The 24,613-nt window shown below is 33.3% G+C and overlaps 4 protein-coding genes across 4 annotated transcripts; all 4 read right to left on the minus strand.

Moving 5' to 3' along the window:
- Window positions 1–61: 61 nt before the first annotated feature.
- On the minus strand, window positions 62–6,804 carry LOC117235332 (adenosine receptor A2b-like). Its single transcript, XM_033497235.1, has 4 exons — window positions 5,464–6,804; window positions 2,630–2,841; window positions 1,716–2,186; window positions 62–815 (listed from the first exon to the last, which is right to left on the minus strand). The coding sequence occupies exons 1-4, from the start codon at window positions 5,930–5,932 to the stop codon at window positions 441–443; spliced, it is 1,527 nt and encodes a 508-aa protein (XP_033353126.1). The 5' UTR covers window positions 5,933–6,804; the 3' UTR covers window positions 62–440.
- A 5,976-nt stretch (window positions 6,805–12,780) lies between these two features.
- On the minus strand, window positions 12,781–15,080 carry LOC117235422 (sphingomyelin phosphodiesterase 4-like). The gene is made up of 9 exons (XM_033497428.1): window positions 14,997–15,080; window positions 14,569–14,727; window positions 14,332–14,503; window positions 14,081–14,263; window positions 13,802–14,020; window positions 13,641–13,733; window positions 13,399–13,575; window positions 13,079–13,308; window positions 12,781–12,997 (listed from the first exon to the last, which is right to left on the minus strand). Exons 3-9 carry the CDS (start codon window positions 14,452–14,454, stop codon window positions 12,859–12,861), a joined length of 1,164 nt encoding a protein of 387 aa, XP_033353319.1. The 5' UTR covers window positions 14,455–14,503; window positions 14,569–14,727; window positions 14,997–15,080; the 3' UTR covers window positions 12,781–12,858.
- On the minus strand, window positions 14,701–16,552 carry LOC117235604 (sphingomyelin phosphodiesterase 4-like). The gene is made up of 7 exons (XM_033497786.1): window positions 16,526–16,552; window positions 15,811–16,110; window positions 15,607–15,728; window positions 15,311–15,550; window positions 14,997–15,207; window positions 14,807–14,919; window positions 14,701–14,704 (listed from the first exon to the last, which is right to left on the minus strand). The coding sequence occupies exons 1-7, from the start codon at window positions 16,550–16,552 to the stop codon at window positions 14,701–14,703; spliced, it is 1,017 nt and encodes a 338-aa protein (XP_033353677.1).
- On the minus strand, window positions 15,682–23,947 carry LOC117235420 (solute carrier family 23 member 1). The gene is made up of 15 exons (XM_033497425.1): window positions 23,744–23,947; window positions 21,850–21,975; window positions 21,249–21,406; window positions 19,509–19,714; window positions 19,305–19,431; window positions 18,999–19,119; window positions 18,631–18,886; window positions 18,108–18,236; window positions 17,814–17,972; window positions 17,656–17,735; window positions 17,352–17,493; window positions 17,109–17,241; window positions 16,526–17,028; window positions 15,811–16,110; window positions 15,682–15,728 (listed from the first exon to the last, which is right to left on the minus strand). Exons 1-13 carry the CDS (start codon window positions 23,774–23,776, stop codon window positions 16,950–16,952), a joined length of 1,749 nt encoding a protein of 582 aa, XP_033353316.1. The 5' UTR covers window positions 23,777–23,947; the 3' UTR covers window positions 15,682–15,728; window positions 15,811–16,110; window positions 16,526–16,949.
- Window positions 23,948–24,613: the final 666 nt, after the last annotated feature.

The raw sequence follows: 24,613 nt of genomic DNA on the forward strand, positions 1-24,613 counted from the left end.
ATTCATTATAATTTATTCTAAAGAAATGTCTTTTTTTTTTTGGATATACACTGAAATTTCATTTAATTACCATTGATCATCATTAAAACAGAAAATGTAATCTGGAAATACGCTCAGACAAATATTCAGTGCTTTAACAAAACTTAATGCAATACAGTTTCTTCGTATTTTATATTGAGTATTAAATAATATCAGGATTCAGATTATTATACATCGAATTATAACACACTAAACACCAAAAATACATCACGTTTTGTAAACTTATTATTAACACCTTATTTTGCAATTTCAATGATTTATTTATGGTAGAAGATAATTACCATATATCTTCTTATCGTTAATTTATTATCAATAGTGAAATTGATATCCACCAATTTCTAATTGAATCGAGATTCAATTTTGATTAGTTTATTCACGATCAGAAATGCCAAAGAAGTTCATCAGCCTTTGTCTTTATTTTCCATCAGTTCCTCGTCCAGTTTTTCGTGAACGGATTCCACGTGATTTACATCTACTTCAATGACGAAGATAGACGCCGGTGGCGTCTCCTCGACGTGATCCACTTCCGCCGGAAGAAGCGGCATTAAAGGTTTGTAAGTCTGTAATTCCAGTGAGGTAATACGGGGCGATCTCGGGGTGATTCTGTCATTTTCAAAATTGTCACTTTCATTTCGCTGCAGATCGTTGCTGTTTTGACTCGCGTTGTCATTTTCCTGTCTATCACTCGAAGAGCTTGATGTGTTTGCTGCATCGTTTTCTCGAATCGTAACGTTTCGAGGGCTCGAGAATGATCCTCTAGATCTAACGTCAGTTACCTGTAATTAAAATTCGATCGATAAAATAAGATATATTTCCAATAATTTTCAGGATAAAATGACAATCTTATCTCTAGAAAAATTAATCGACAGAAGCTGTAAAGGCCTGATAGCAGGAATTACTAAATAGTAGATTTTTAAAAATCACTGGATGTTTATGCATTTTGGGGGAAATTTAATGATGCAAACATCTACAGAATGTATATAACATCCAGAAATATATATAAAATACTCAAAGTAGTACACTTATTATAGCGTGTATGAAGAAATTTCTAGTTATTCTAGTTACTTTCATAAGAGACTAATACAGGTAGGTCTCGATTAGTGCGAGTAGTAAATCCCAAAAATAGATTACGCTATTCGAATTCACATTATTTGAATATTTGAAATATAGGAATTGGTTCTAATTTAAAGGAAGTATACAATAAAAATTGTTAAATATACCTTTTCATATATATTTCACTAAATTATAATGGCACAAACATGATTATTATTTCTCAAAGTATTTTAAGTTGGTCGCACTTTCTTCTGTTTCTTTGTATCTTCGTATATGTGGCGATAAGCCAGCAGTACTTTGTTCGTGCCTCTGTTAAGTTGCATACTTCGATCCATGTTTGGATCGGCATCCGTAATTTTTTGTTTCGCGTCGCGTCATGACTATAAAACAGAAGAAGTTCAGAGACGATTTACGCATCGTCTCGACGAAACAGAAGTTTAAAGATAAAGTTAAAACAAAAGACTAATTGTTTCCATAGTTGTACCGGATGAGAAAAGACTCGCAAACCTCGCATTAAATGAAAACCTCGCATCATTTTATAATTCGCACCAAATCGAATATCGCACTATTTAAGCTCACGTTAATCGAGATCTACCTTTAATTAAAAATCAATCACACCGTACCTGACGCAGTAAATCCGACCTGATAACTCTTGTAGACGGCGGTCCACCTGTTTGCCTCAGGAATTGTCTCTGGGAACCAACCAAAGAGCCACGATCGTGAATCACGCTAACTACGCTAGATTTCACGTCACTGTGCGGAAATAGAAGTCTCCACATGAAATTCTTAAGCGCCGCACGGAAGTCCTTCAGATGGTAAGCGTAGAGCAATGGATTGCCAGCTGAGTTCAAGTGTGACAGGATTATGCAAAAATTCATCAGGACATCGTGCACCCTACACCTTGGACAGAACGCCATCACACAGTTGATGGTGTAAAGAGGGAACCAACAAATAATGAAAAAGATCACGATTCGCGATAGATTTTGCGTCGCCTTCACTTCACGCTTCCTGGCGGCCCCAAGTAATCGCAGCATGGTTCCAGTTGTCTGGTTTCCGGTACGGCGACCCGGATTCATTGTTACAATTTGTTGCAGCTGCAAGAACATGTAATAATAAATAATATAATTAGAGAAATATTCAATATATCTTTTTCACGAGAATTCATCGGATGTAACGTGGTAACTCTTCTTTAAAATAGTAGAGGAAGAACGAATAATGCACCTCTAAAGTAATTTATAAATGAAATTCTCAGAAGATTATATAAATGAAAGCCACAATCGTTTATTCTCAGCACCATAATTACTTTGTCACCAAGAAGATCGCTTTATTTAAGAACTGCAACCGACGAAAAACCAGATGAAGGTATTTAAGAAAAATGACGGTGCACAAATTTGATAAATTAAAGAAGATAAATTTCGAGGGTCGGCAAACTGGACCTTGTCTTCGCTAATTCATTGTCCTGTTTGCACACCGTATATCCGCATACTCACACTAGTACGCATATTCTGCTCGTATATTTACGGTAAAAGTGTCTGACCTGCTTTACGACCACTCGGTATATATGGGTGTAGAAGGCTGCAATTAATAGCGCGGGAAAGATGATCGTGGCGAAGTACAGGAACACTAAGTAATCGTAATCCATCACCTCGGTGAAGATGCATTTCTCATTGGATTTCTTGCCCGCGTTCCAACCTAAAAGCGGCAGGAAGCCGACCAATGTGCCAGCGATCCAACACACACAGATTATACCTAAAAGAACGGAACCATCTTTTAATCTTTATATGTTTGTTTCAACTGTTCCAGATGAATTATTATTAGGTAATATGGAAGTAAAAACATAAAGAAGAGATCACTGAAAATGTTTAAAATTCTCATCCTTACAGTTTTTACCGAAGACCGATTGTATGGAACGGTGATATATGTATGCAGCAAGGAGAGTGTTTTGGACAAGAAATAGAAAGATTTATAGAGATCCCGCTATAGAAGAAGAGAATGAAAAGTCGGTCAAAGGAGCCGATGATAGACGTGCATGTGAACGTTATCGATTGGAAAGTACGGCAATAAACGCACCTTTTCCCCTCGTTGGAGAAATGGTATCAGTCAGTGGGCTCGTAATTAAAATCACTCATACCATAAACAGGCGAAATGCTTAAATTAATCATGGCTAGGTAGCCTGGCAGTGAAATGAGAAACGTCTAATCGTGTCATTAATTTTTTCACGAGTCTCTCCGATCCTTCGATGCAATTTCGCGCGTTTTACGTGAATTATATTTAACAAACGAAATTTTCTAACGCTTTCTTATCAAAGTCTGATTTTAATGAATTTCTATGTTGTTTCATGTTTCTCCATGAAATTTATTTAGAGCCTCACAGTTTTCCTTTTTCATTTCTCTTTCTACGCATATGTACTTTTTCTCTGAGGCAGAGAAATGCGATTTCCATCAATTTCGTCGCAAGGAGGAAGGAAAATCCTTTGGGAAATCGGGCGAATGGATATGTGATATGTATTTCATACTCTATGCTATATGTTAACATCATTGAAATGCACCGAATGCAGGTGGAATTTTTTCAATTACTCTACTAATTACATAATTATCGTGGGGATTATATATTGCGAAATCAATACATTGTCGTATTACCTACTTTTATGAATGAGGAAAAGTAACATACGCAAAGAGATATTCTAAAAAACTATTATAAAAGAAAATACGTTTCACTTTAGAGAAAAAATCGTTTCTTATTTACTATAAGCTACTAACTAAAGTTACATAACAGTTTTTATATAACGTAATTACAAAGATGAGAATTTTTATAAAGAGCAAGTATATTGATGCTTAAATATCCCAAGTATACTAAGAAATTCACTAATTGATCGCAAGTAAGAAATTTAATATTTAATGCATCGATTAACTTCAAGTTAAATTTCTTAAGAATATGCACGACAAACTTCTACTATATACGTTATTAAAATATGCGCAGGGAATACCACCTGTTGCCGTCTAAAGTGCATTCTGTTGCATCTCATCGATTCGGTTCCACGGAGGATTATGATGTAATTTCTTTGGGAAAATCAGCGTAAGTGATACAAATAAACACATATTAATGTAAGATAAAAGAACTTTCACATATATTCACCGTAATACTACAGTGAAATTAAGACCAAATCATGGTAACAATGGTCTATCTGCACAATATTGTCTAATCAGCATTGTCACTATTTGATGTCCTACATTCTCGTAGAACAGAACGTGATAAACATATGCTACCATGTGTAGTTACATATTATACAGCAATAGAAATATAATTGTCATTTTATAAAATTTTATAAAATTTATATATACGTATTTGATTTCAAGCAAAGTTCGATGACTTAAAAATAGCTTGGAGCTTTTTGTATTTTAAATTATGATAAAACGTATTGTCTAAAAAACAAAGAAGTCTACCTTCGATGCCCTTAAGACTATATGTCGTTTATTATTCAAAACATTGCAGAACATTGAAGTACTTTTTACATGCGAAGTACTTTTTACTAGTCGTTTCGGTATAAGCTGTATATTTTGCATAAACTGAAACATTCGATATTTTATGTCCATTTTGCATAAACTGAAACACTCGATATAGATGGAAAACAAGGTTCGAAATATGTGAAGAGTTGAATAACAGGTTCACTCGAACAAACAATTTCGCAAAATATAATTACGTGGTTTGTGCCTCGGTGTTGTTTTATCGCAGCTCGATTAAATGGTTATGCGTTTCATCCAGAACGCTTCTAAGAAGAGGTGATTTTAATTGGATCATCGGATTGTACAACAGTAACGACGTAGCTAACAATTACTCGATTTACCCTTGCGTTTCTTCGAACTTTTACCGAGCTCACTCAATTATCGACTCGTACTACTTGCGCATCGACGATTCCGTTCACGGTAAATTTTCTTGTTTATCTTCAAGAATTATCTTCGTTCATTATATCGCACACTTATATCGTATTTGTAAAAACAGACAAAACAGAATCTAATATTTTTAAAAAGCGTATTAAAGCGTTATAAAACATTTCTGATGATTGATAGATTTTTTTTTTAATTACTGCGATTAACGTGGATGTCCTGAGAAATGCTTTAAATTATTATGCGTATTCATGATGAAATTCATCTGCTGACTTAAATTACAGAAATTGTAAAGTAGAGGAATTTCTTAACTTAGAAACTCATTTACTAACATTTAATAAAACTACTTGAGAAATAATTGCTAGTTCAAAAATTTAGAGACTCAAAATTGTTAAATAAACGAATCCTTATGAGTTTAAAAATGAAACCAGTTTTAGATCATTTATTATAATATTAGTTCAAGTTCGTCGTCCTCATTAATTCTTACCTATGGCAGTTTTAGTGCGTACGGTGCGTGAGTATCCCATGGGATGAAGTATCGCCCAGTAACGATCTATGGACACCGCTACCAGACAGAAGATACTGATCGTGCAGAGGACGATAAGCACTGAAACGGTGAACAGGCAGGCGTGTAAATTCGTTGGTAAACCGATGCTGGCCAAAATGGCGAAAGGTATAGCGAACAAGCCGACCAAGAGATCGGCCGTGGCTAGAGAGATGATGTAATAATTAGTTCGTCGACGAAGTTTCCTCTCTTTGCTGAAGACTGTGATCACCAAACCGTTACCAAACACCGCACACACTGCCACCAGAATCTCGCAAACTGTATACGGTAGATTGAGTTCCGAATGGGTCGACGCATTCACCGCTCTTACAGTCGAATTACTAGCCAACTCGCTGGCATTTGATGGAAATTCCATCACGATGAACGCTGATACTCTGAACGCAATCGTCATCTACCCTCTGTCGATCTGATCTTGATGATTAACTTACTGCTACATTTATCAACGTAGTTTATCGAAAGAAATGCAGATTATCGAGGAAAATGGAGATTGTAGAGATAATTTTTTGGCATTTTTATATAGTCGATGTTTGTTGATGTATATCAAGTTGATGACTCATTAATATTCGTTTGTTCTTCATCGTAGGTTTATGTAACGAATGTGGTAGTAAATGGAAATCGCGTGACTAGCGGTTCTCTTAGTGTTTTTAACGAATCCCCTTAATTTCTTTATACAGAATATCCATGATGCTCGATATGTCACGCGAGCACGTTCCTTGAATACATCTTACTTTCTTAATGTGAAGGGGACGTAAATAGCAAATAGCATGTCAATGGAATGAAAACGAAATCGGACATCTTCTGCTTCCTTTCTGTTTCGAGAATCTTTCGAGTCACCGTTAAGAATCGTTCGATGACCATGTCACGCTCGATGGTAGACAATCGATCTTATTTTAAGAGAAGGACATTGACACGTACGGGCAGACCGGAAAAGGGAAGCATGGTCGTTTATTTGTATGGACGTGCCGCGATGATTAACGATATTTATATCACTTTTCACGCAACGAGCTTTGTCTCTATCGTGTCGTTTAGTAGTGCCTACTAATTTACTTGAAATGCACAATTCTCTGATATATATCTCTAACAAAACGCGTACGATTTACGATTCTTATCGAGGGCAAAGAATAAATCAAAAATTATACAAAGTACCAAGCCTTCTATGGCTATTTTATTATATTTTATTATATTTCCAAGTAGCCAAAAATATCTGCCTGAAAGTCATAGATCAAAAATCATCATTACGTTAATACTTGCATTCCTCGATCTTCTTTCCAAATGGCCACAAATAGATTGTGTATAACAGAAAGCTCAATACGGTATATTTAATAAGACTTAAATTCTCGTTACACTCGTCCAGAAGTAATCGAGCTTTTCAACTATGTTTCTAGGTAATTTAAGATATCTCTGAAGATTCACGTTTTATCAAGGAACAATGAATCGTCCATTGAGAAACAGGATTGCCGGAAATCTCGAGATTGCGAGCGATCGAGTTCATTAAGTGGACATTTCGAGTCCAACCACGTTTTGATCGCGTACTTGCGAAATTTATTGCAAGATACGACCTTCCGGCGCATGTTCATCAGGAGGTAATTCAACTTCCACCGGTACGCGTGCCTTTGATTATGTCTGCAACTGTATTCGGGTCAAGCATGAGTTTTTATTATAAGTCTAAAAATCGAATCTTCAATCTTCGATATTGAACAGTTTGGACTTGGAGAAGTTCTTTTACTGGTTTTTCAATTATCCCCATTATCCTCGTCCGCAGAAGTTGACGAATCTTCTTTTCACTTCAACTGAAATCACGCGGAAAGAATGGATGCGATGGATAGTAATTGAACCGATTAGATTCTTGTTAACTTTCTCCTTCGGTAGACAATCGAGCGCAGATATCGTTCCTATTAAATGCTACTTTATCTTTTATTTTCCCTTATAAATTTAATCTCTCTTAGAATATTCCTAAAAGTATCCATTTTTTGTATTTCTTTACCAAACTTAATTTGCAATGAGGAGATTGCGAGCGTGTCAGCCTTTTCATCTTCAGTGTTCACAACAGTTTTTTTTCGACATACATTAAAATGCATAAGTTTTCGAACATACAAAGGGTTCTTCTTTAGGAGCACTTCTTCGTTTCCTAACATCTGACTCAATGTAATATTGCGGGATATCTTTTATTGCCTGAGTCACAGTGGTGTAATTAAACTACTGGTCCTCTTCAAGAACAAAAACAGATTAAACTTTTAATTTCATGGCGATGTGACGGTGCTATCTTCGGGGAAGTTAAACTTAATGAAAGAAGAATCAACGCCGACCGTTTCAATCGCGTTGACATCGTGACGCAATTTCAACGCTTTTTTCGTTTCGGTACGACTGACGGAAAAATTATCAAGCATGCCGCGACTTGGCTAAAAGTTATTGAACCTTCGATCGACAAATGTCCTTGATATTCATTTTAAAATACTGAAACATTCAGCATATCTTTGTAATTGGATTTTTAGGTTGTATCAATATTTTCGTATCTGCACTTTGATTTTTGACCAGACGTTTGTCTCTGTTGTTATGATTAGAGCAATATCTGACAAAGCAGTTGAAAGAGTGAAATACGACTTAGGGTGTCGAGAACAAAGTTAAAAGCAGTAAAAGTCGTCATAAATTGTATTTTAATATCATCATGTACGCCGATACTCTATTCTCAGCCTTTACGCCTGTCCTTATTTATAGAGGCTTAGCATATCACTTGCCGATCATCATTATAGTATTTTATCTAAGATGTTACGGCCATACTATTTTCTAATTCGAAACACGATATTTTTATCCTATTTTTATGAAAGAACATCGATTCACTTAATTCAAATTTCAAATTTTAATTCCGATTAATTTTAATTCTAATTGATCTTAATTCCGATTAATTTTAATTTCTGTAGATCGTATATTCGAGGAAAAACCGATTCGAACTCGTTCAGTAACCAATCAGAGTGACGCCGATATTTACCCAACCAATCAACGTCAATCAACGTCACTGCGCGCTTTTTTTCAAACAAACACTAATTGATTAGCGATCGATGTAAATTGTCGCGGTTTCTCGAAACTTTCCGGTTAAATCGAAGATTTAGCGTGAATGAAACACACCCACGGAACACGTCCGGCTTCTCAACCCCGTGGCGCGTAACTGAGTTCCTCTTCGTGACACACAGGGACACTGCGACGGTGGAGGTGGAATAGACGCGGTCGTAGATTATGGTGGTAGTGGTAGACTGGAGAAGAAAATCGGCGATTATATATCTATGTTTCCGTATTTTATGTAGATATAATCTATTATGCATAACTCTTGAAAACGGAGGTAATTTAGATTTAAAATCACATAAATCTGCGCATCGTAATCGATATTAAATATTTTTTGTCTTATTCATCAAACTTTGAATCTTTTTATCATGGTCGACTATCTTGATTTAAAATATTGATATATACAGAATTCATTTGTATACATTTCGCATGTTCTTTTTTACTTCTGATGGATTTCACCTCCTCCAATATTTTCTTCGATCTTTTACAGAAAATTGACTGAAGCAGCGATTCACGATTTGAGACTGTGGATGCAGTTAATCTACGTATCTTCCGGTAGCATTCCTTCAAGCATATCTTACGAGATTTGTAATTGGATAAGCGTACCACGAGTGAAGATTCAATGACATATCTGGAATATACGCGTAGGTAAGAGAGAAGGGAATGTAAGTACGAGACGCGGCATGTTCATATGCGTGAAATCGTCAAAGAAAGAATAAAACTCTCCTTGTGCGAGTAAGTAGTACAAATTAGTTTAGCTTCCTCTCGGCGAAATTAAAAGTCCCGTTCCGCCTCTGGAACTTTTTGTAATATTTTATGAACTCTACGTCGCGGGATACTTTATGGCCAATTTCTTTCTTTTACTAACGTTACTAACTCGTCGAGTTTCTCAATTGTAATTTGTTATATCGAACGTTTCAATTTGAGTAGATCTGTGTATATTTTCTTAGCAAGTACATACATGTATGCCCAATGGGAATTACAAGACAACATTGGAGGACAATGTTTTCTTAATGGAGCCCGATGGAAGGAACGTGCAATAGTGTTGAAACACTAACACCATTATGATGATTATCGAATTACGAGCGTAAAAGAAAAGTTGTTTCGCTTAATTAGACCTTCTAAATCTAATTTCACGTGCTTGCACGACGCGCCCTTCGCTAATATCGGCCAAGGTGTTTCTTGTCTTGAGAAATTCGACAAGACAAACGGTCGCATAATTAACCACGCGCGTGCGTTCCATGCTTAATATTGGTCACGAAAATAGAGAACCCCATTTCTTTTTCAACATCGTTATTTATATCAATGTAAATGTCAGCGGATCTTCTATCTCATTTAAATCCAGTAAAATTCGACGAACTGCTGTATGGTAATACTGAAAATTTAATTCAATTGGATAATTGATGGAAATCGTAGGAATAGACTATTTACTGCGTGTACTATTAATCGAATCAGATCCTCTTGCAAACAAGCGGGTATTTGTTATTCCGTTCGACATTAGACAGGATCGGATTACTGCCAAGGCTAACCAGACAAATGGGTCTGCGCATTTTTCGTTCTCCCTTTCCAGAAGGTGGTTATATCCGATGTCTGTATGTGTGTCTATGTATAGAAGTTCGTTTGAAGTGAGAAATCGAGTTCTGAGTAAGTTTCTGGGGATACAATTTTATTGAAAAGTATATCTTACGTGGTGGATTGATTTTCTTCTATATCTAATAACGTTCTTTCCTAGCATATATATATATATGTTTTAATTTTCCTGTAAATTACTGTTCTAACGATTACCGTGTTAATGGTTGAACCGACGATGCGAGAAAATTATAGGGTGTTATAGAATTAGCGATGAATCTTAATTGCTGGGGTGGCCTTAAACATGTCTTCGACCTTTGCCTGTTATTACACTGTTCTAATAACTGGCAATTACGTAATTAGTCCGACACGCAGTGAGAACCACCGGCTTCTATGAATTTCTTAACTATACATATATTATAAAAACGATGAATTTTTAAAAGGAAACGTACAGCTCAATCGACGGAACGCGTTTCCTTCTCGATAGTGTAAGAAGATATAAGCTGTGGGTGGAGGTCATGGATATCTCAAGGTTATTCATGTTATTCCTCCTATGTTGCAATCAATATTTTAATTTTACAATTTACATAATGTTTTCCGCGTTAATATAATTATAGGTGTAAGGAATAGCATGGGTAAATTAATTTTCATTAGACTTTTTATAGATTTAGTAATGTATCCAGTAATATTAACTTAATAACATTGAATTTTAATTTCAATTTCGTAAACTAATCATAAGTTATTTGCTGCCTTCGTATATTTCAATCCGATTAGACAAATGATTTATGGAATTATTTCTCGCGTCAATTTTCAAAGTAATCTTCAAATGGAACGAAGACAGCTTCTTTGGTGTGGAACTTGTGCTTCAGCTTGAAAGCATTTCTGTGTCGAATGTTGGTTAATAGATTCTCGATTCTTTGTCATGGAATATAATTGTCTTCTGTATAAAAAAGAAGTAATTGAAACACACTGGTTGTCTCAAACCCACATGGGTTGGTTGAATGATCGATAATTGTGATCAACACTCGATTAAACTGATATCAATTTAACATTTATTACGTAATTAACCAGTTACTGCTTTTCTCCAGTCCAGTTAATAATAAACATTTTATTAGGATAACGAGTAATTTAAAGGAAAGAATCATTTGAATAATCCCTGATTTTGGGGATTTTAATGAATCAATCCTCTTCAATAGAATAACTTCAACTGATTGATTTCAACTGCTGAAAGACATCTTCTTAAAACGGAGAGGTCTTAACGAATAGTAAACGAGTCCATTCTCAGTAATTCGAATGTGCTTTATTGTATGTAACAGGCGCACAACAGATCGTTTGACATCGCATGAAAGGATCCTTGATTGTGATGCAAAGTTGAATAAATCGTGGCTAGACAACGCTAGGTATGCGAATTTGCATTTATCTGAATCGAAAACGGGTCATGCTGCACGGGACGTGTAAACACACCCGTGCAATTAAACTATCTAACGACTTAATGCGACTAATGTGATTGAAAGTGGATGAGAAACTATGGAAGCCAGTGGCACAAGTATGAATATGAATTTCCTGATTAGGTAACAAAATGTGAAAAACTTAAGAAAGTAGAAATATTTCATTTTATCTTTTTTGACAAAAATATTTTCGTACTTTTTAATTTTATAGTTTTAGTAAGTAACATTTTTTCTAATGAATTTTTGTTTCTTTTTGAAAAAAGAAATTGGTATTACGGGTGGAAAGAATTATAGAAATTGATTTTTGAATAAAATTATAAGCGATCAATGAATAATAAACGGACTGAAAGCATTTTGGTTGAGAAATTGCAATGAAATTATAATTAATTGGTCAACAAGGTTCAATTGAGTTCGTTGTGTAGTACGCTTTATTATGACTGCTCTATATAGGTGTGTGGTAGTTAACTTGGTGTGATAATTCAGGTGGTCTCCACCTAGGGGAACGCAAAACATATTGCTAAAGCCTTGTGACGACTAGCGGGATCCAATTAAAAGGACAGTTATTTTATACGGTATATCCGTGGTGTAGAGTTCTCTTGATATTTTGTATAAAATGTGTTTAAGAAAAAAGTTATATTAAATTTCTTAAAATTATACTTTTAAAGGGCGATTGAGAAAAAAAGTCAATATGGAATGAAAGAAAATTATTCTATCTTTCGATTTTCTTCTATATGTTCCTTTCATCTGGAACATTCCTGCCCCTGTCCAATATCAATTTTCCGACTCACAATATCAACGTTAACGAACCCCTTCGTACTTACGCGATGCAATGTATGCTCCACTCGATCGACAAAAATGATCAGTTATCTGTATGTCATATTGATTAAATAATAACCACTCTATCAGTACTCGCAGTTAGATTTGAAAAGCTAATTTACAACGCTGATATTATGAATTTTATTTTGCTAACCTATAGCAACTTCTGCTGAATTTTAATTGTGTTTTTAAAATATTAATTTTGTTTTTAATCACACATATAATATTATCATTTAAAAAGGAAGTATAAAAAACGACAATTTTTCGCGTCTTTAAAAAAATCATGTATGTCAAATTCTTTAAATTGTCTTTAAATTATCAAAATTTTAAACATTATATATCCTTATATAAATAGATATTTGAAATTATGAAATATTATACAGTGATGCAAGTTAATTTGTATACAATAAAATAATTTTATGATTGATTAGTTCATAGAAAATGCCGTAGTATTAGCCCTGAATGTGTTTCTGTTTGATCGTGTCCATGGTTCCAACGTTGCTCGTATTATTATGTATACGAACCATAGAGCAAAGGCGAACCCAAGGACCGTGAAGACTCCATAACTACAAATAAATCAATATTATACTACTGCAATCACCTTGGCTTCCAAAATAATCATAACTTAGATTAAGAATGTCTAGTACTTTGTAAACCAGGCAATAAATGCTCCAAGACTTATGATTACGAGTAGACTATAATTAGCTAACGGACGTAAACTAAGTCGAGGCGGAATGCGTTCCTCGTATCCGCTGGACAACCCAGTTTGTGTTCTTTTTGGTAGTTTCACGACTTTCGTTGGTGATTGTAATATCTGTCGACAAATGCTGCCGAAGAAACCACGTCGATGGTACATCTTAGTTATCTTATGTCGGTACTGTTTAAAATACGCGATTATATAATTACAAAAATGAAGCTAATGTAACTTAATAATTCGATTCTAAAATGTTATTAAATGTACATTTACCTTCACATTTATGTATGTACAGAGTTTATATAAATTTCTAACAAGTAACGCGCATTCGTTACTTCGAACTGGTTGCAATTCCGGATCTCCCATGTATTCGATATATTGACATGTCTGTCTATCTTTCTGATTAGGTACAAAAACACCTGGTTTGCTTGTATCTAAACTAGAGTCCATCTAAAAAATTAATGAGTTAGGATTTTTCTACTATAATAAGATTTTTTAGATAATCAGTTTTATACTTGTGATTGGTGACAGAAGGATGTCGATAGAATACTCTCGTGGTATTCTTGGTCAGCTTCAATAGCTACCTGAGGAATGTCTTCTACTTTAATCTGTAAAAATTATGTTTAAACCAAATCGCATGATATTTAAAATTAGGAAATCTACCATCTTTTATTACCTCGAAAATCTCAATTAACTGTTGCTGTGCATTCGCTAGATAAACAGGAACACGACGCCTTTCTTCTATACCAATATCATCCGAAGAATAGTCTTCGCCATTAAAAAATTCCCATAGTGCTAACAGAAATGGTCTGTTTTTTCTCTTCTTTTCCAATGCATCGATTAAACTAGTTGCTGTTAAATGTGCTTGTTTAATTGTGCCTAATAGACATACGACCTAAGATAGAAATTAAAAAATAATTAAATACTTTAGGCATGTATTTTACGTTTTACGTACCTGTGAAATAGTAGCCATAGAAAACATTAGAACGTATTGGTATGTCGGTCCTTCAAGCTCTAAAATTTGTTGTCGTACAGTTGAAGTCCATTGATTTGTAGATACTCGACTTCTTAATCCAACATCATCCATGTGACTTTCTATTTCGCATATTATTTTTGCTAAAAACGGTTGCGAAAAAACCTGAGGAGTATAAGTTTGATAAATACGTGTTAGCGGACAATCCACATATCTACAAAAACTTAGCATACTTTTGTAACTCTGAATAACATTAATGCATTCTTTGGAGCTACAAGATCTGTTCTCATAAATCGTGGAAGTAATTGTTGAAATATAGCTGTGTAGGCTAGTAGATTATGTGCTATGAAAGGCATCCATCTATATGCATCATGTATCTTTCCTCTCTCTTCCTCTTCTGCTTTACTGTAAAAAAGTAAAACAATTTGTAATAATAATTTCTCAACAGACCTTTTACTATATATACATACCCTTCCTTAGTATACGTTATACTAGGGAAATATCTCCATGGTTGAATAAAACTTAACCAAGCTTCAAGAATCAATCTAAAGGAACTATCTAATGGCCAATGATGTATGGCTTTCCGAAGGAATGTGTAGATTTTACCTTGAACAGAAGGCAAAATAATTCTGAAATGGTAAAAATATAAATTATAGTATTAGTATAATATTTAATTGTTGTTTAATTCTTTTTTGATTATGTATATACCGTTTAAGTTCATCCATCGCACTTTTGTCGCCTATCGTGCTATTTGCAAATTCGTGCAAAGTTTTTATAAATGCTCGCACTAAACGTATATGCTCTCCGGAGTGGATGCTGTGCTGTAATTAAAGTTACGTAGAAATGTATATATATATTTTACGAAAAAATTTCAACTTGCAACAAAATGTAAACTTACTCGACGTGGAACGGACGCAGAATATGCTGTGCTTATTCGTGGATTTAATTGATCATCTTCTATGTATTCTACCCAAAAGTCGAGAAATACTTGCACTACGGTTTCACTTCTCCAAACTTGCGGTAAACATTGTTGCTGTGGTACGCTCGTTGTAGAATTCGGAGATCCTGGTGATAATATCGACGTTCTCAAAAGTCGCGGTGTTTGCATTCTGTAATAATTTCTGATTTTTAACTTATTGTCTAGTTCTAAAGAAGTGCCTTTTTATTTATATATCCCTTATTAAAGTATTTTTTGCTTTGCTCCAAGAATACCTTTTAGATTCGGGTGATTGTACTAATTTCCGTTGAGGTGTTTTCCTAATGTATGGACTAATTATTGGCAGAACTGGAGAATTATCTTTAGGTAGAAAATGGTATAAATAACAGTGTGCTAATTGAACGTAAACAGTTTCCCAATTGATCCAAATATTCTCCTGTTGCTGCACCTGCAGCCAGGGATTTGTCAAATGATATGCAAAGTGGAAGATATAATATTCAAAGGGATATGTATAACTGTTAAGAATTTACCTTACACAAATTTTTAAAAATATTTCATGAAATTATTAAACAGAAATATAAAAAGGATACTCATATTTAAAGCAGATACACCACGTGTACCCTGGTCATCTCTAATTTTGTCTAGATAAAATGGGGGTATTACTCCTTCCTCTAACATCGAACGTATCTTTACCTGCAATAAAAAAGACGTATATGAAACTCAATTTTTGTTTATTTTATAATTGTCAATAATGTATAGATCTATTTTTACATACAGGTAAAAATGAAACTGGGAAGTTATATTTCAAGTAACAATCTGGCAATAACTTATAACATAAAGAAAAAACTGGTCCTTGTGGATTAAGAAAGTTATAAAGCGTTTCATGCTCCTGTGGATTTTTTTTAAAAGTGATGCTATGTAGTCCCCAACCAATGTTGTCAGTTATTCCGAACAGCGAGTCTACTAATATGGAAAATACATGTTGCAATTCCGTTGTGCTTGATTCATCTATCAGCGTTGCTATTTCCTTGCATCTTTGTACCAATGGCATATTTATGTATCTTTGTAGTTTGATCTATATAATAATTAATGGACTAAATTAGATAATAATGCAGTCATTGAATTAACTTACATAAATCTGACTTATAAATACTAATAGAATTTTTAGAGCAATGTATTATATAAATTTTATCAGTTTTATTACTATTATTTTATTTAAAATACATTATATACATATTACATATATTTGTATAATACAGTTACGCAAAGATAAAATATATACAATATTTTTTATATCAATTTATTCACAGAAAATGATACATTTTTAATCAATACAAAGCAAATTGTATTTTTTTATTGAATAAATGTTTTGTTAAGTTATTTCAAATAAACCAGTTAAGAATTTTTAGGTTAAATTGAGGTTAGGATATGTTAAGGCAATAAAATTTACAAGTTAAACATTTATAAACTATAATACACGTATGCAATACCGTAGCAACGTCTGAGGATGCAGCCATGTCTGTATTTGTTCGAGTTTACGTGAATTGTTAGAAATAACATTTATAAAAGTATAACTGACTTAATTCGCGCTTTATACACAAATTAAGTTGTAATATTTACCACCATAAGAAATTTTTTCCCTAGCAGAATCTCCCAAGATTTTAGGAATTTTATGCTTTCAAAGTGCATATTTTGTGGATAAAAATGATAAAAAATCAAATTCATTATTTTTTATATAAAAGTTCATTTATATTTGTATTTAATACAATCCTCTTTTGCATTCAATTAATAGTTCGTCGTTTGCAAGGTGACTCTCATTCAACATTCACATTATTGCGTTCCAAGTTTCCTCATGGTGATTAGCAATGCTATGTAATTATGCAATGCATTGAAAATATAAAATCAAAGTGAATCTCATTGTTTTTTCTGACTACATGAATAAATTCCAGGTTTATATGTCGGTAAAAATGGTACGTATTGTGTCCATTTCCATCTGCAGAAAAATGAAACAAGTTGATAAATCATTTGAAGAATTAAAAAATGTTAAAAAGATATTATTTAAAAAAGCTTCACCTTCGTAAAGCATCCATTCCAAATGGAAAATCAAAAGTATTGAACATATACTCTTGGTCTTCTTTGTCGTCCCTTTCGGTATGTAATTCCATTTCCTTTGACCAAGCAATGAGCCCACGTTCCTCAGGGGTACCTTAAAAAATTGATAATAGTAAATGCATACGAAATATTTTATTGTTTTATAAAGCGAAACAATTGAAAATTCACGAACTAAAGATAATATGATTTTTGTACAAATTGTACCTGGTATAATATTATCTAATAAACATCCTATTACACCCCCCACCAAGATAGTCGTACTAAGTAACACGGTAAATACACTGTCGACTATGTCATTTCCGGTTTCTATTACACCTGAGTGATTGATCATCCACTTAGATAATACCTGAAAATTCATGAAGACAATTTAGATTTCAATTGGTATCGTAAATCAAGTTCAAATACTACTTCAAACAATTACGCTACTGCTATATAATCGTGAATTATACGTAACAAACAATTAAGAAAAAACTGAAATTGATAAACATTTAATTAAAAATAACTTTACCAGTGGAAAGAAAATGGAGAATCCAAGAATGTACAAATTCCTTGCTGAATTTAAATTTATGTATTGCAACGCAGAGAGGCCTAAAAGAACCATATATTTAAATAGTTTTTACTTTGGTCTTAGAGTAATTTTATTGTAAAAGATATATTTTAGTATACCAAAAGCAGTGATCATTCCAAACATCACGCAAAATATTCCGCCGACTATTGGTTCGGGGATAATGATAAAAACAGCGCCAAATTTGCTAATCAATCCTTGGAGAATCATCAAGACACATGCCCATTGAATAACTCTGCGACTGCCTACTTTCGTAACACCTGATAATGTTTCGTTTAAACAATGAGTTTAAAACACCATACTTAAATCGCTATAAATCACTTATAAACACAAAAAAATGTAACTCGTATTCTTTGATATTTTTTTCTGTTTTTTAGGAAAATCAAACGATTTACCAATAGTTCCCACATTTTCTCCAAACGTGTTTGTACCGTTCCCGCTACCCCAAAGTCCAGCTAACATCGTACCAAGCCCTTCTATGCCGATACCTCGGTTAATGGCGTGAACCGGCGGAGGTGGTGCGCCTGAAAATGGAATTTCAAAAAATATTAGCTACAAAATTTAAACTCCATAATTTCTGAATTTTTTTTTTCAATTTTATAAATTTCACATCTTTTAATATTTAGATTCTTAAATCCTTTAATTTTCAAACTTTTAAATGTCTAAGTTTTTTAATTTTTGGACAGTTATATTTATCTGTCACTGTGACATTGGACTTAAATTAGAGTACCAATTGTTTTAAAAACTTTATCATTCGTTTTGGATGAGATATCCGGTATCTCGAATGCTATTATGTATTGCATAAGTTAAACACAAGTAACCGATCTCGAGCAAAACATACTTTGCTAAAATATTCATATTTAATTAGTAGAATAATTATATTGAGCAATGTAATTGCAGTTCTTGGATTTTACTTACCGCACATCCTGGAGGTAGTTGGATAATAACTGATAGATTCCACCGTACACGCTAATACACCAGCTAACATACCAAGTACACCAGACAGGGATACGGTCGGTGTACCCCATTGACCAGGATATGGGACACGGAACCATGGAGAATCATTGATAATCTTTAATTTACTATCTGCTCTGGCTGGATGACCGACTGGCAAAGCATCCGTCACGGTTAAAATCGCGCAAATTATCCACATGACTACTATTGTTAACAGTACCTAATACGAAAAAGAAATAAAGACAGAAATGATAAAAACTTGAATGAAGGAAAGTTGGTACTAAAAATACAAACGTATAAAATATAAAGAAGAATAAACGTGAAATAATTACCGGGAATAGCTTAAATAATTCAAACCACACGATGCTTATTCCCTGACCCTTACGGTACATCAATATCGGGAATGGCACATTAACAAGTATTTGAGAATACAATGTTAACATCAATATTGTTCTGCAAGATCAATATACAAGAAGTTATGTACACATCATACACTTTCCTCGTTACGTATCAAATTTATTATTTCATTCGTTGATTAAATTATATGAACAATATTATCGATGTAAAAAGAGAAAATATGTATACATCAATTTATACGTTATATCATCACTATATAAATACAAAAAAGATGAGCTCACCCAGCTGCTATACCCCAATGTTGAGACGCAGCGTCAGCTGCATTTTCAAAGAGAGATATTCCAACGAGAGAGACAGTTGGCACAATAGTCAATGGCGTAATAAATTTCAACAAATATCCAATAATACCTATTCAGAAAATTCCATTAGAGAAAGAAGATTTAATAGCCAAAGAATGTTTTGTCTATGATTAATGATTACAATACCTCCAAATCCAATGACTACTTGGAACAAAGCGGATACAGCGATGGCTCCTGAAAGTTCCCTCATTCTAATTTGCCATAGTTCTGTGCGGTTCTCCGGAGACATTTGATTTAAAACTTCCGGCTCTGGACACTTCCATTGTGGTAAACTTAGTATCGCCAATGTTGGGACTAAAAAGGATATAGTTCCTCCTTGAACTAGCGGCAACCTACGGCGAAGAATAGGAAAAATAAGAAATATAGTATCGATTACATACTGGAGTATACAAGTATTAGAGTATTGATTTGATCAGGAACTAAATTGTACAATTAGCTATCAACAATTACTAGTTAATCGTGATATATTCGCGTCGATAGTAATGAAGTTATAGTTTTCGTTAGAATAATACAGAATCAAATATGTAAAATGGCAAAATTTCAAGAAATTTTCGTGTCGAAAGTATATTGAAATATTGGGATGTAGGAGTAAGTACTGCTATATCAAAATTCTAGAGTCTGGAAAGATACTGAGTAGAATATTGATATATTACAAAGTAGATCTAAGGACTATACATAATGTAAAAAACAAATTGAAGAGAAGATTTCCCACTACTACAACTATAATTTTAATCATAAAGTTTGAAGTAATAAACGAATATTATTTTTCCCGGAAGCTGTTGGGAATAGTTAACGATCTATAAATCTTGTTAAACAAGAGTTCAAAATGATCCAGCAGCAATAAAGTTACGAAAATTAGCATTATAACAAGCTGAAAAACAGGAGTTACCAAGCATGAAACATGTATAAATATCAGCTGCGAAGATAATTCCACTATCCAGCCTTGATCCTCGAATTCATGTACGTACATAAATTAACACGTGTGCCTTTCCGATAGCGTTTCTAATCGCTCTCGTCATTCATTTAAATGCAAATATTACTCTTTTTTATTACGGGATAATAATATGTAATAATATTGAAACACTGATATACTCATTATCATCATGATAAGATCTTTAGCATAAAAGATCATAAATGAGAAAAAAAAGACGACTTTAATTTTTCTATTTATTGAAAGATAAACATAGAAGAAATAAAACAGAAGTGCAAATTTTGTCGTTTAGAGATGAATTATCTTTCTCTTATTTTCTTAAAATTTTGTAAACTGAAAAAGCTTGTCAGTGGCTTCTATTACTAGATAGCACTTTGTACAAAATTTCATATTCTTATAAATATAACTAAAAATGTGAAACTTAAATAGAAATTTCTTTCTCATGCTAAATATTTTAAGGGGTACTATCCATGTATATGCATAATGTATATTTTTGTATCTTTAAATTTCTTATAAATGCACAAACTTTCTACTTATTACGAATACTCTCGTTTCAAGACGAATTCTTTATGAATTTCGATATATATCAATAACACATAGTAGCTCGACGAAGCTTATATCAGTAACAAATTGCTCTAGATTCATATACGTAATTGTTTCACGGTATTTGTAATGATAATTGTAAATGCCGTCTCGTGCTTCCTTTGGCGCCTATCTAACGTCACTTATCAATTTAATGCTCTAGCCAGAATGATTCGCGGTAATTTGAGTCGAGTATACAAAAATGCTCTCATAAATTGAAGAAGCTCTATAAAAAAGGATTAATTTACTGTATTACTTTTGAAACGACTTTAATAACGACGAAGTTAAATATGAATTACGAATCATTTATATCATTTAGATTGACAAAGATAAATTTTTGCTAATTTAATTACCTGCATCCTATGGTGGTTTGGAAGAAAGTGACCAGTCCTGTGACGAAGATCATGGTGGAAATTATATAACTTCTCGATGGATCGTCCTCCGCCATGCACAATGCTGGAGTAAGGATGAAGGGAATCGAGACTATTGCACCTATCATCGTTAGATAATGCTGAAAAACATTATTCTTTTCGCAAATGATGTTAACAATAGGAGATAGGAAATTTAACGGTTATGGAAAAATTTTGATGATATCAGAGAATTAACTAGACTTAGAGCTTATTAAATGATTATGGTAATCTTGATCGGTCTTGGATGAACACAGTCGAATATCTTATCAAGACAAATTATATAAATAGGCAAGTAAATAGGGAAATAAATCGGTCCACCTCCTCTTGGCTTTCAGAATGTGCTTATCTCAAATAAGTTATCTGATTCAAACATCAGCTTTAGTTAATATCTATACTTTTCTGTATCCTTGAGGAATTTGAGCAACGTGGAACATTTTTGAAAAGAAAAACGCGTTCACTTTTCCTTGATGTTAAATATAAGATGTACAAGTGGTTTTCTTCCTACAAGAATATTTTACGCTTAATTTATTACAATAAAAAGTACCTGTAAAGCCATAAATAAGCAAAGATACCAGGGCGGGACATCGTCGATGCCATAATTGAGATTCGTGCTCCTGTTATTGCCAGCAGTTTTAGTATTCGACAGTGGTAATGTTGAATTTTCTAGATTCTGAAACAATAAACAGGTGCACGCTGCATAATACCAGCTTTGAACAATTATCTTTGACTTTGTAGGATATTTGAAACCGCATGCAGTATTAATTCTGACAAAAGATTGTACTAGAACTTGTTTAGATTTTTAAGGATTGTTTGTACTAAAACCCTTTCTAGATTTTATGAGGGCTGCCTATCTTTTCTTTACTTATTTTTTTTTTTTTTTAAGGAGGAGTGGAGGATTTTTAATGAAACCGTAATTTGTCCTCTTTTGCTAGAAGCAACCAGAATTTAAAACTCTGAAAAGGTATAAGCAGCACCGTCGCATACAGTAGAATATATTTTTTATAATAAGCTCGGTTACGTAATTACGTTGGAGAACCAACTCGCCAGGAATAACTGTATCATAGTGTTCATTAAGACAATAATATATTGTTTTATTAATTAACACATTGAAAAAAAGGTAATTCAATTAAGGAAAAATTTTTTTCATCGGTTTTTCCTATGTAAATGTTTTAAGCGCCCTTTACTTAATTTACCATTTTATTACCGTTACCATCCGAATTTTCTATCTGTCTAATATTTTAGTGTTAATTATCAATGATCAATAACTCCGATTGTTATCCTTTCTTATTTCAAAATATTTGCCGGAGAATGTAATATAATGCGATTAGATCCTAATATTCCGGTATCAATACTGTATAAATGCAAAAGTTCACTCGAAGTGGGAGGAGGTCTATACTTTTTACTGGTAAAATAGAATGTATCTCGCAATCTTGAATCTCTAATTACGATTCACGATCCACGACGTAGCCAGTGTTCTTAAGCGTCAATTAGAATCTAAATATATACGTTATATATCAATACTATCCTTTCTCAACAACACAACCATTAAAGTTCACAGTCAATTTTACGCCTTAAGTGTACGCAGTGCCTCTCAGCAATCTTTAGGATAGAAATACACTTGCGCCAAAAATTGTTGTGATCCAAATGTATCCAGCAACATTTGATGATTACTAATAAAAACTTTAAAAGTAACAATAATGATAATTTATATTTTAAATCGCATTAAGCTTGATACGATAACATTAGATTCCAATTAATAATCTGAGAGCCACTATTCATCTACTCACTTATATATAGTTTGGGAGAATAGAAATCAGACGGTATAAATGTGGTTCTCCGAATTGAAAATCTCTATCAGTAGAATACTGAACTGTAAAATACCGAAAGAATATAAAATATAGAATGATCGACTTTTTAAATTAAGCTTTAACCGATATTTTAAAGCGATTAATTAAATAAATACAAGCAACAAATATTAGATTTATATATATATATACGAATATTTATTATTAATTCATATAGGAATGAGTGAGAGTGGGAAATACGAAAACCAAGTCCCCGTTCCGCGTTGTAAAGCCGAAAAATAAAAATAAAGTACTATACTATCGTTAATCCTACATTAATACACGAAGTATTAGAAATCAAGAGCTATACAAACTATGAAGATTTCAAGCCGTCATTAAACATTATCGAACGATGAATTATTTAATTAGATGTTCATCCAACTATTTTAATAAACAACGTACCATTAAATCCAATTATTTTATGCGATTGACATTCGAATCAATAAAAATCTCTTTATTATAAGAGTTATGATATTATATTGTAAATATGATAAAAAACAATCAAATTTATAATATTATAAACATTATGAAAGACAATCAATCAAAAACGAGAACGAAAAATTATAATCAAACGCCGTTTTCCCAGTCACTTACTATTTCGGTCATCTGTATTCCATTTTCAGGCATATTGAAATTATTTTGTTCACGGACACGGAATACAATTAATATTCTCTACAGCACTGCAATAATAAAAATCCAGCGATCCACAATTACGAGAAGCTCCACAACGATTCTCCAGAAACCGCGGGAATATAGCGAAAACTCTTCGAACTTCGATGACCACGCGTGCACGTTAAACCGACGTTAACAACGAACTGTATCAATAGGCGACATTACTCTTTAATTTATCCCTATATGACTACTTCGATACGAGGAACTAGTCGATCTCAGATTTTTTTGTCTTAGATAACAGACACCACCAGCGAAATTTCACTGAAAATTCATAATTAGAGAAGCGACTAATTGACGGTAATTAAAAGTTAAAATAGATAAAAATGTGTCTCATAACGTCATCGCTATTGACCCCGTTATTCGATACAACGCAAAACGCGTATTTAAAAGAAAAAGAAGTCTCGTAACATCGATGAAAAAATCAAATAGAAAAGCTTCTCAAAATAGCGTTTTGATTGTAAATAAAAAAATTGTCAAATAATTAGTAGTATTCTAAGGCTGAATCTGCTCAAAGATAATGTAATTGTATCTCTTAATTAATTTTAATTTGTTTGTTGCGATTGTGTTGCGATCGTAGTGCTCATAGATTGTAAAATTAAATTTTCTGGGAGCTTACATATCAATTATTTGCCAAAGAATCTCGCGTGTATAAATCCGCATTGATAAAAATAATATTATCTATAGTCTGGCCCGAATTTCAGGGAAACGGTATTGATGAATCTTTATGCTACTATCGATTTTGTTAAACAGATCATTGATCAACGCTTTATCGATTATTCAGTGGCTGGAGAT

This window comes from Bombus vosnesenskii, unplaced genomic scaffold (genome assembly GCF_011952255.1).
Source record: "Bombus vosnesenskii isolate JDL3184/JDL3185 unplaced genomic scaffold, Bvos_JDL3184-5_v1.1 scf7180000013316, whole genome shotgun sequence".
Classification (NCBI taxonomy): Eukaryota; Metazoa; Arthropoda; class Insecta; order Hymenoptera; family Apidae; genus Bombus; species Bombus vosnesenskii.

What these genes read in the sequence shown, in the direction of transcription:
- LOC117235420 (XM_033497425.1), bottom strand. Translation starts at nt 23,776, where the DNA reads ATGCCTGAAAATGGAATACAGATGACCGAAATA. An exon ending in CAAACCACCATAGGATGCAG is followed by an intron (nt 19,715 to 21,248) that starts GTAATTAAATTA and finishes TCTTCGCCGTAG; the next exon opens with GTTGCCGCTAGTTCAAGGAG. An exon ending in GGAATGGATGCTTTACGAAG is followed by an intron (nt 17,029 to 17,108) that starts GTGAAGCTTTTT and finishes ATTTTTCTGCAG; the next exon opens with ATGGAAATGGACACAATACG.
- LOC117235332 (XM_033497235.1), bottom strand. Translation starts at nt 5,932, where the DNA reads ATGACGATTGCGTTCAGAGTATCAGCGTTCATCGTGATGGAATTTCCA. An exon ending in ACCGAGTGGTCGTAAAGCAG is followed by an intron (nt 2,187 to 2,629) that starts GTCAGACACTTT and finishes ATGTTCTTGCAG; the next exon opens with CTGCAACAAATTGTAACAAT. An exon ending in GGTCGGATTTACTGCGTCAG is followed by an intron (nt 816 to 1,715) that starts GTACGGTGTGAT and finishes TTTTAATTACAG; the next exon opens with GTAACTGACGTTAGATCTAG.
- LOC117235422 (XM_033497428.1), bottom strand. Translation starts at nt 14,454, where the DNA reads ATGCCTTTCATAGCACATAATCTACTAGCCTACACAGCTATATTTCAA. An exon ending in TGTTATTCAGAGTTACAAAA is followed by an intron (nt 14,264 to 14,331) that starts GTATGCTAAGTT and finishes TATACTCCTCAG; the next exon opens with GTTTTTTCGCAACCGTTTTT. An exon ending in AGTTAATTGAGATTTTCGAG is followed by an intron (nt 13,734 to 13,801) that starts GTAATAAAAGAT and finishes TAATTTTTACAG; the next exon opens with ATTAAAGTAGAAGACATTCC.
- LOC117235604 (XM_033497786.1), bottom strand. Translation starts at nt 16,552, where the DNA reads ATGGCTGCATCCTCAGACGTTGCTACG. An exon ending in CATCCTCAGACGTTGCTACG is followed by an intron (nt 16,111 to 16,525) that starts GTATTGCATACG and finishes ATTATTATATAG; the next exon opens with ATCAAACTACAAAGATACAT. An exon ending in TCCCAGTTTCATTTTTACCT is followed by an intron (nt 15,729 to 15,810) that starts GTATGTAAAAAT and finishes TTTTTATTGCAG; the next exon opens with GTAAAGATACGTTCGATGTT.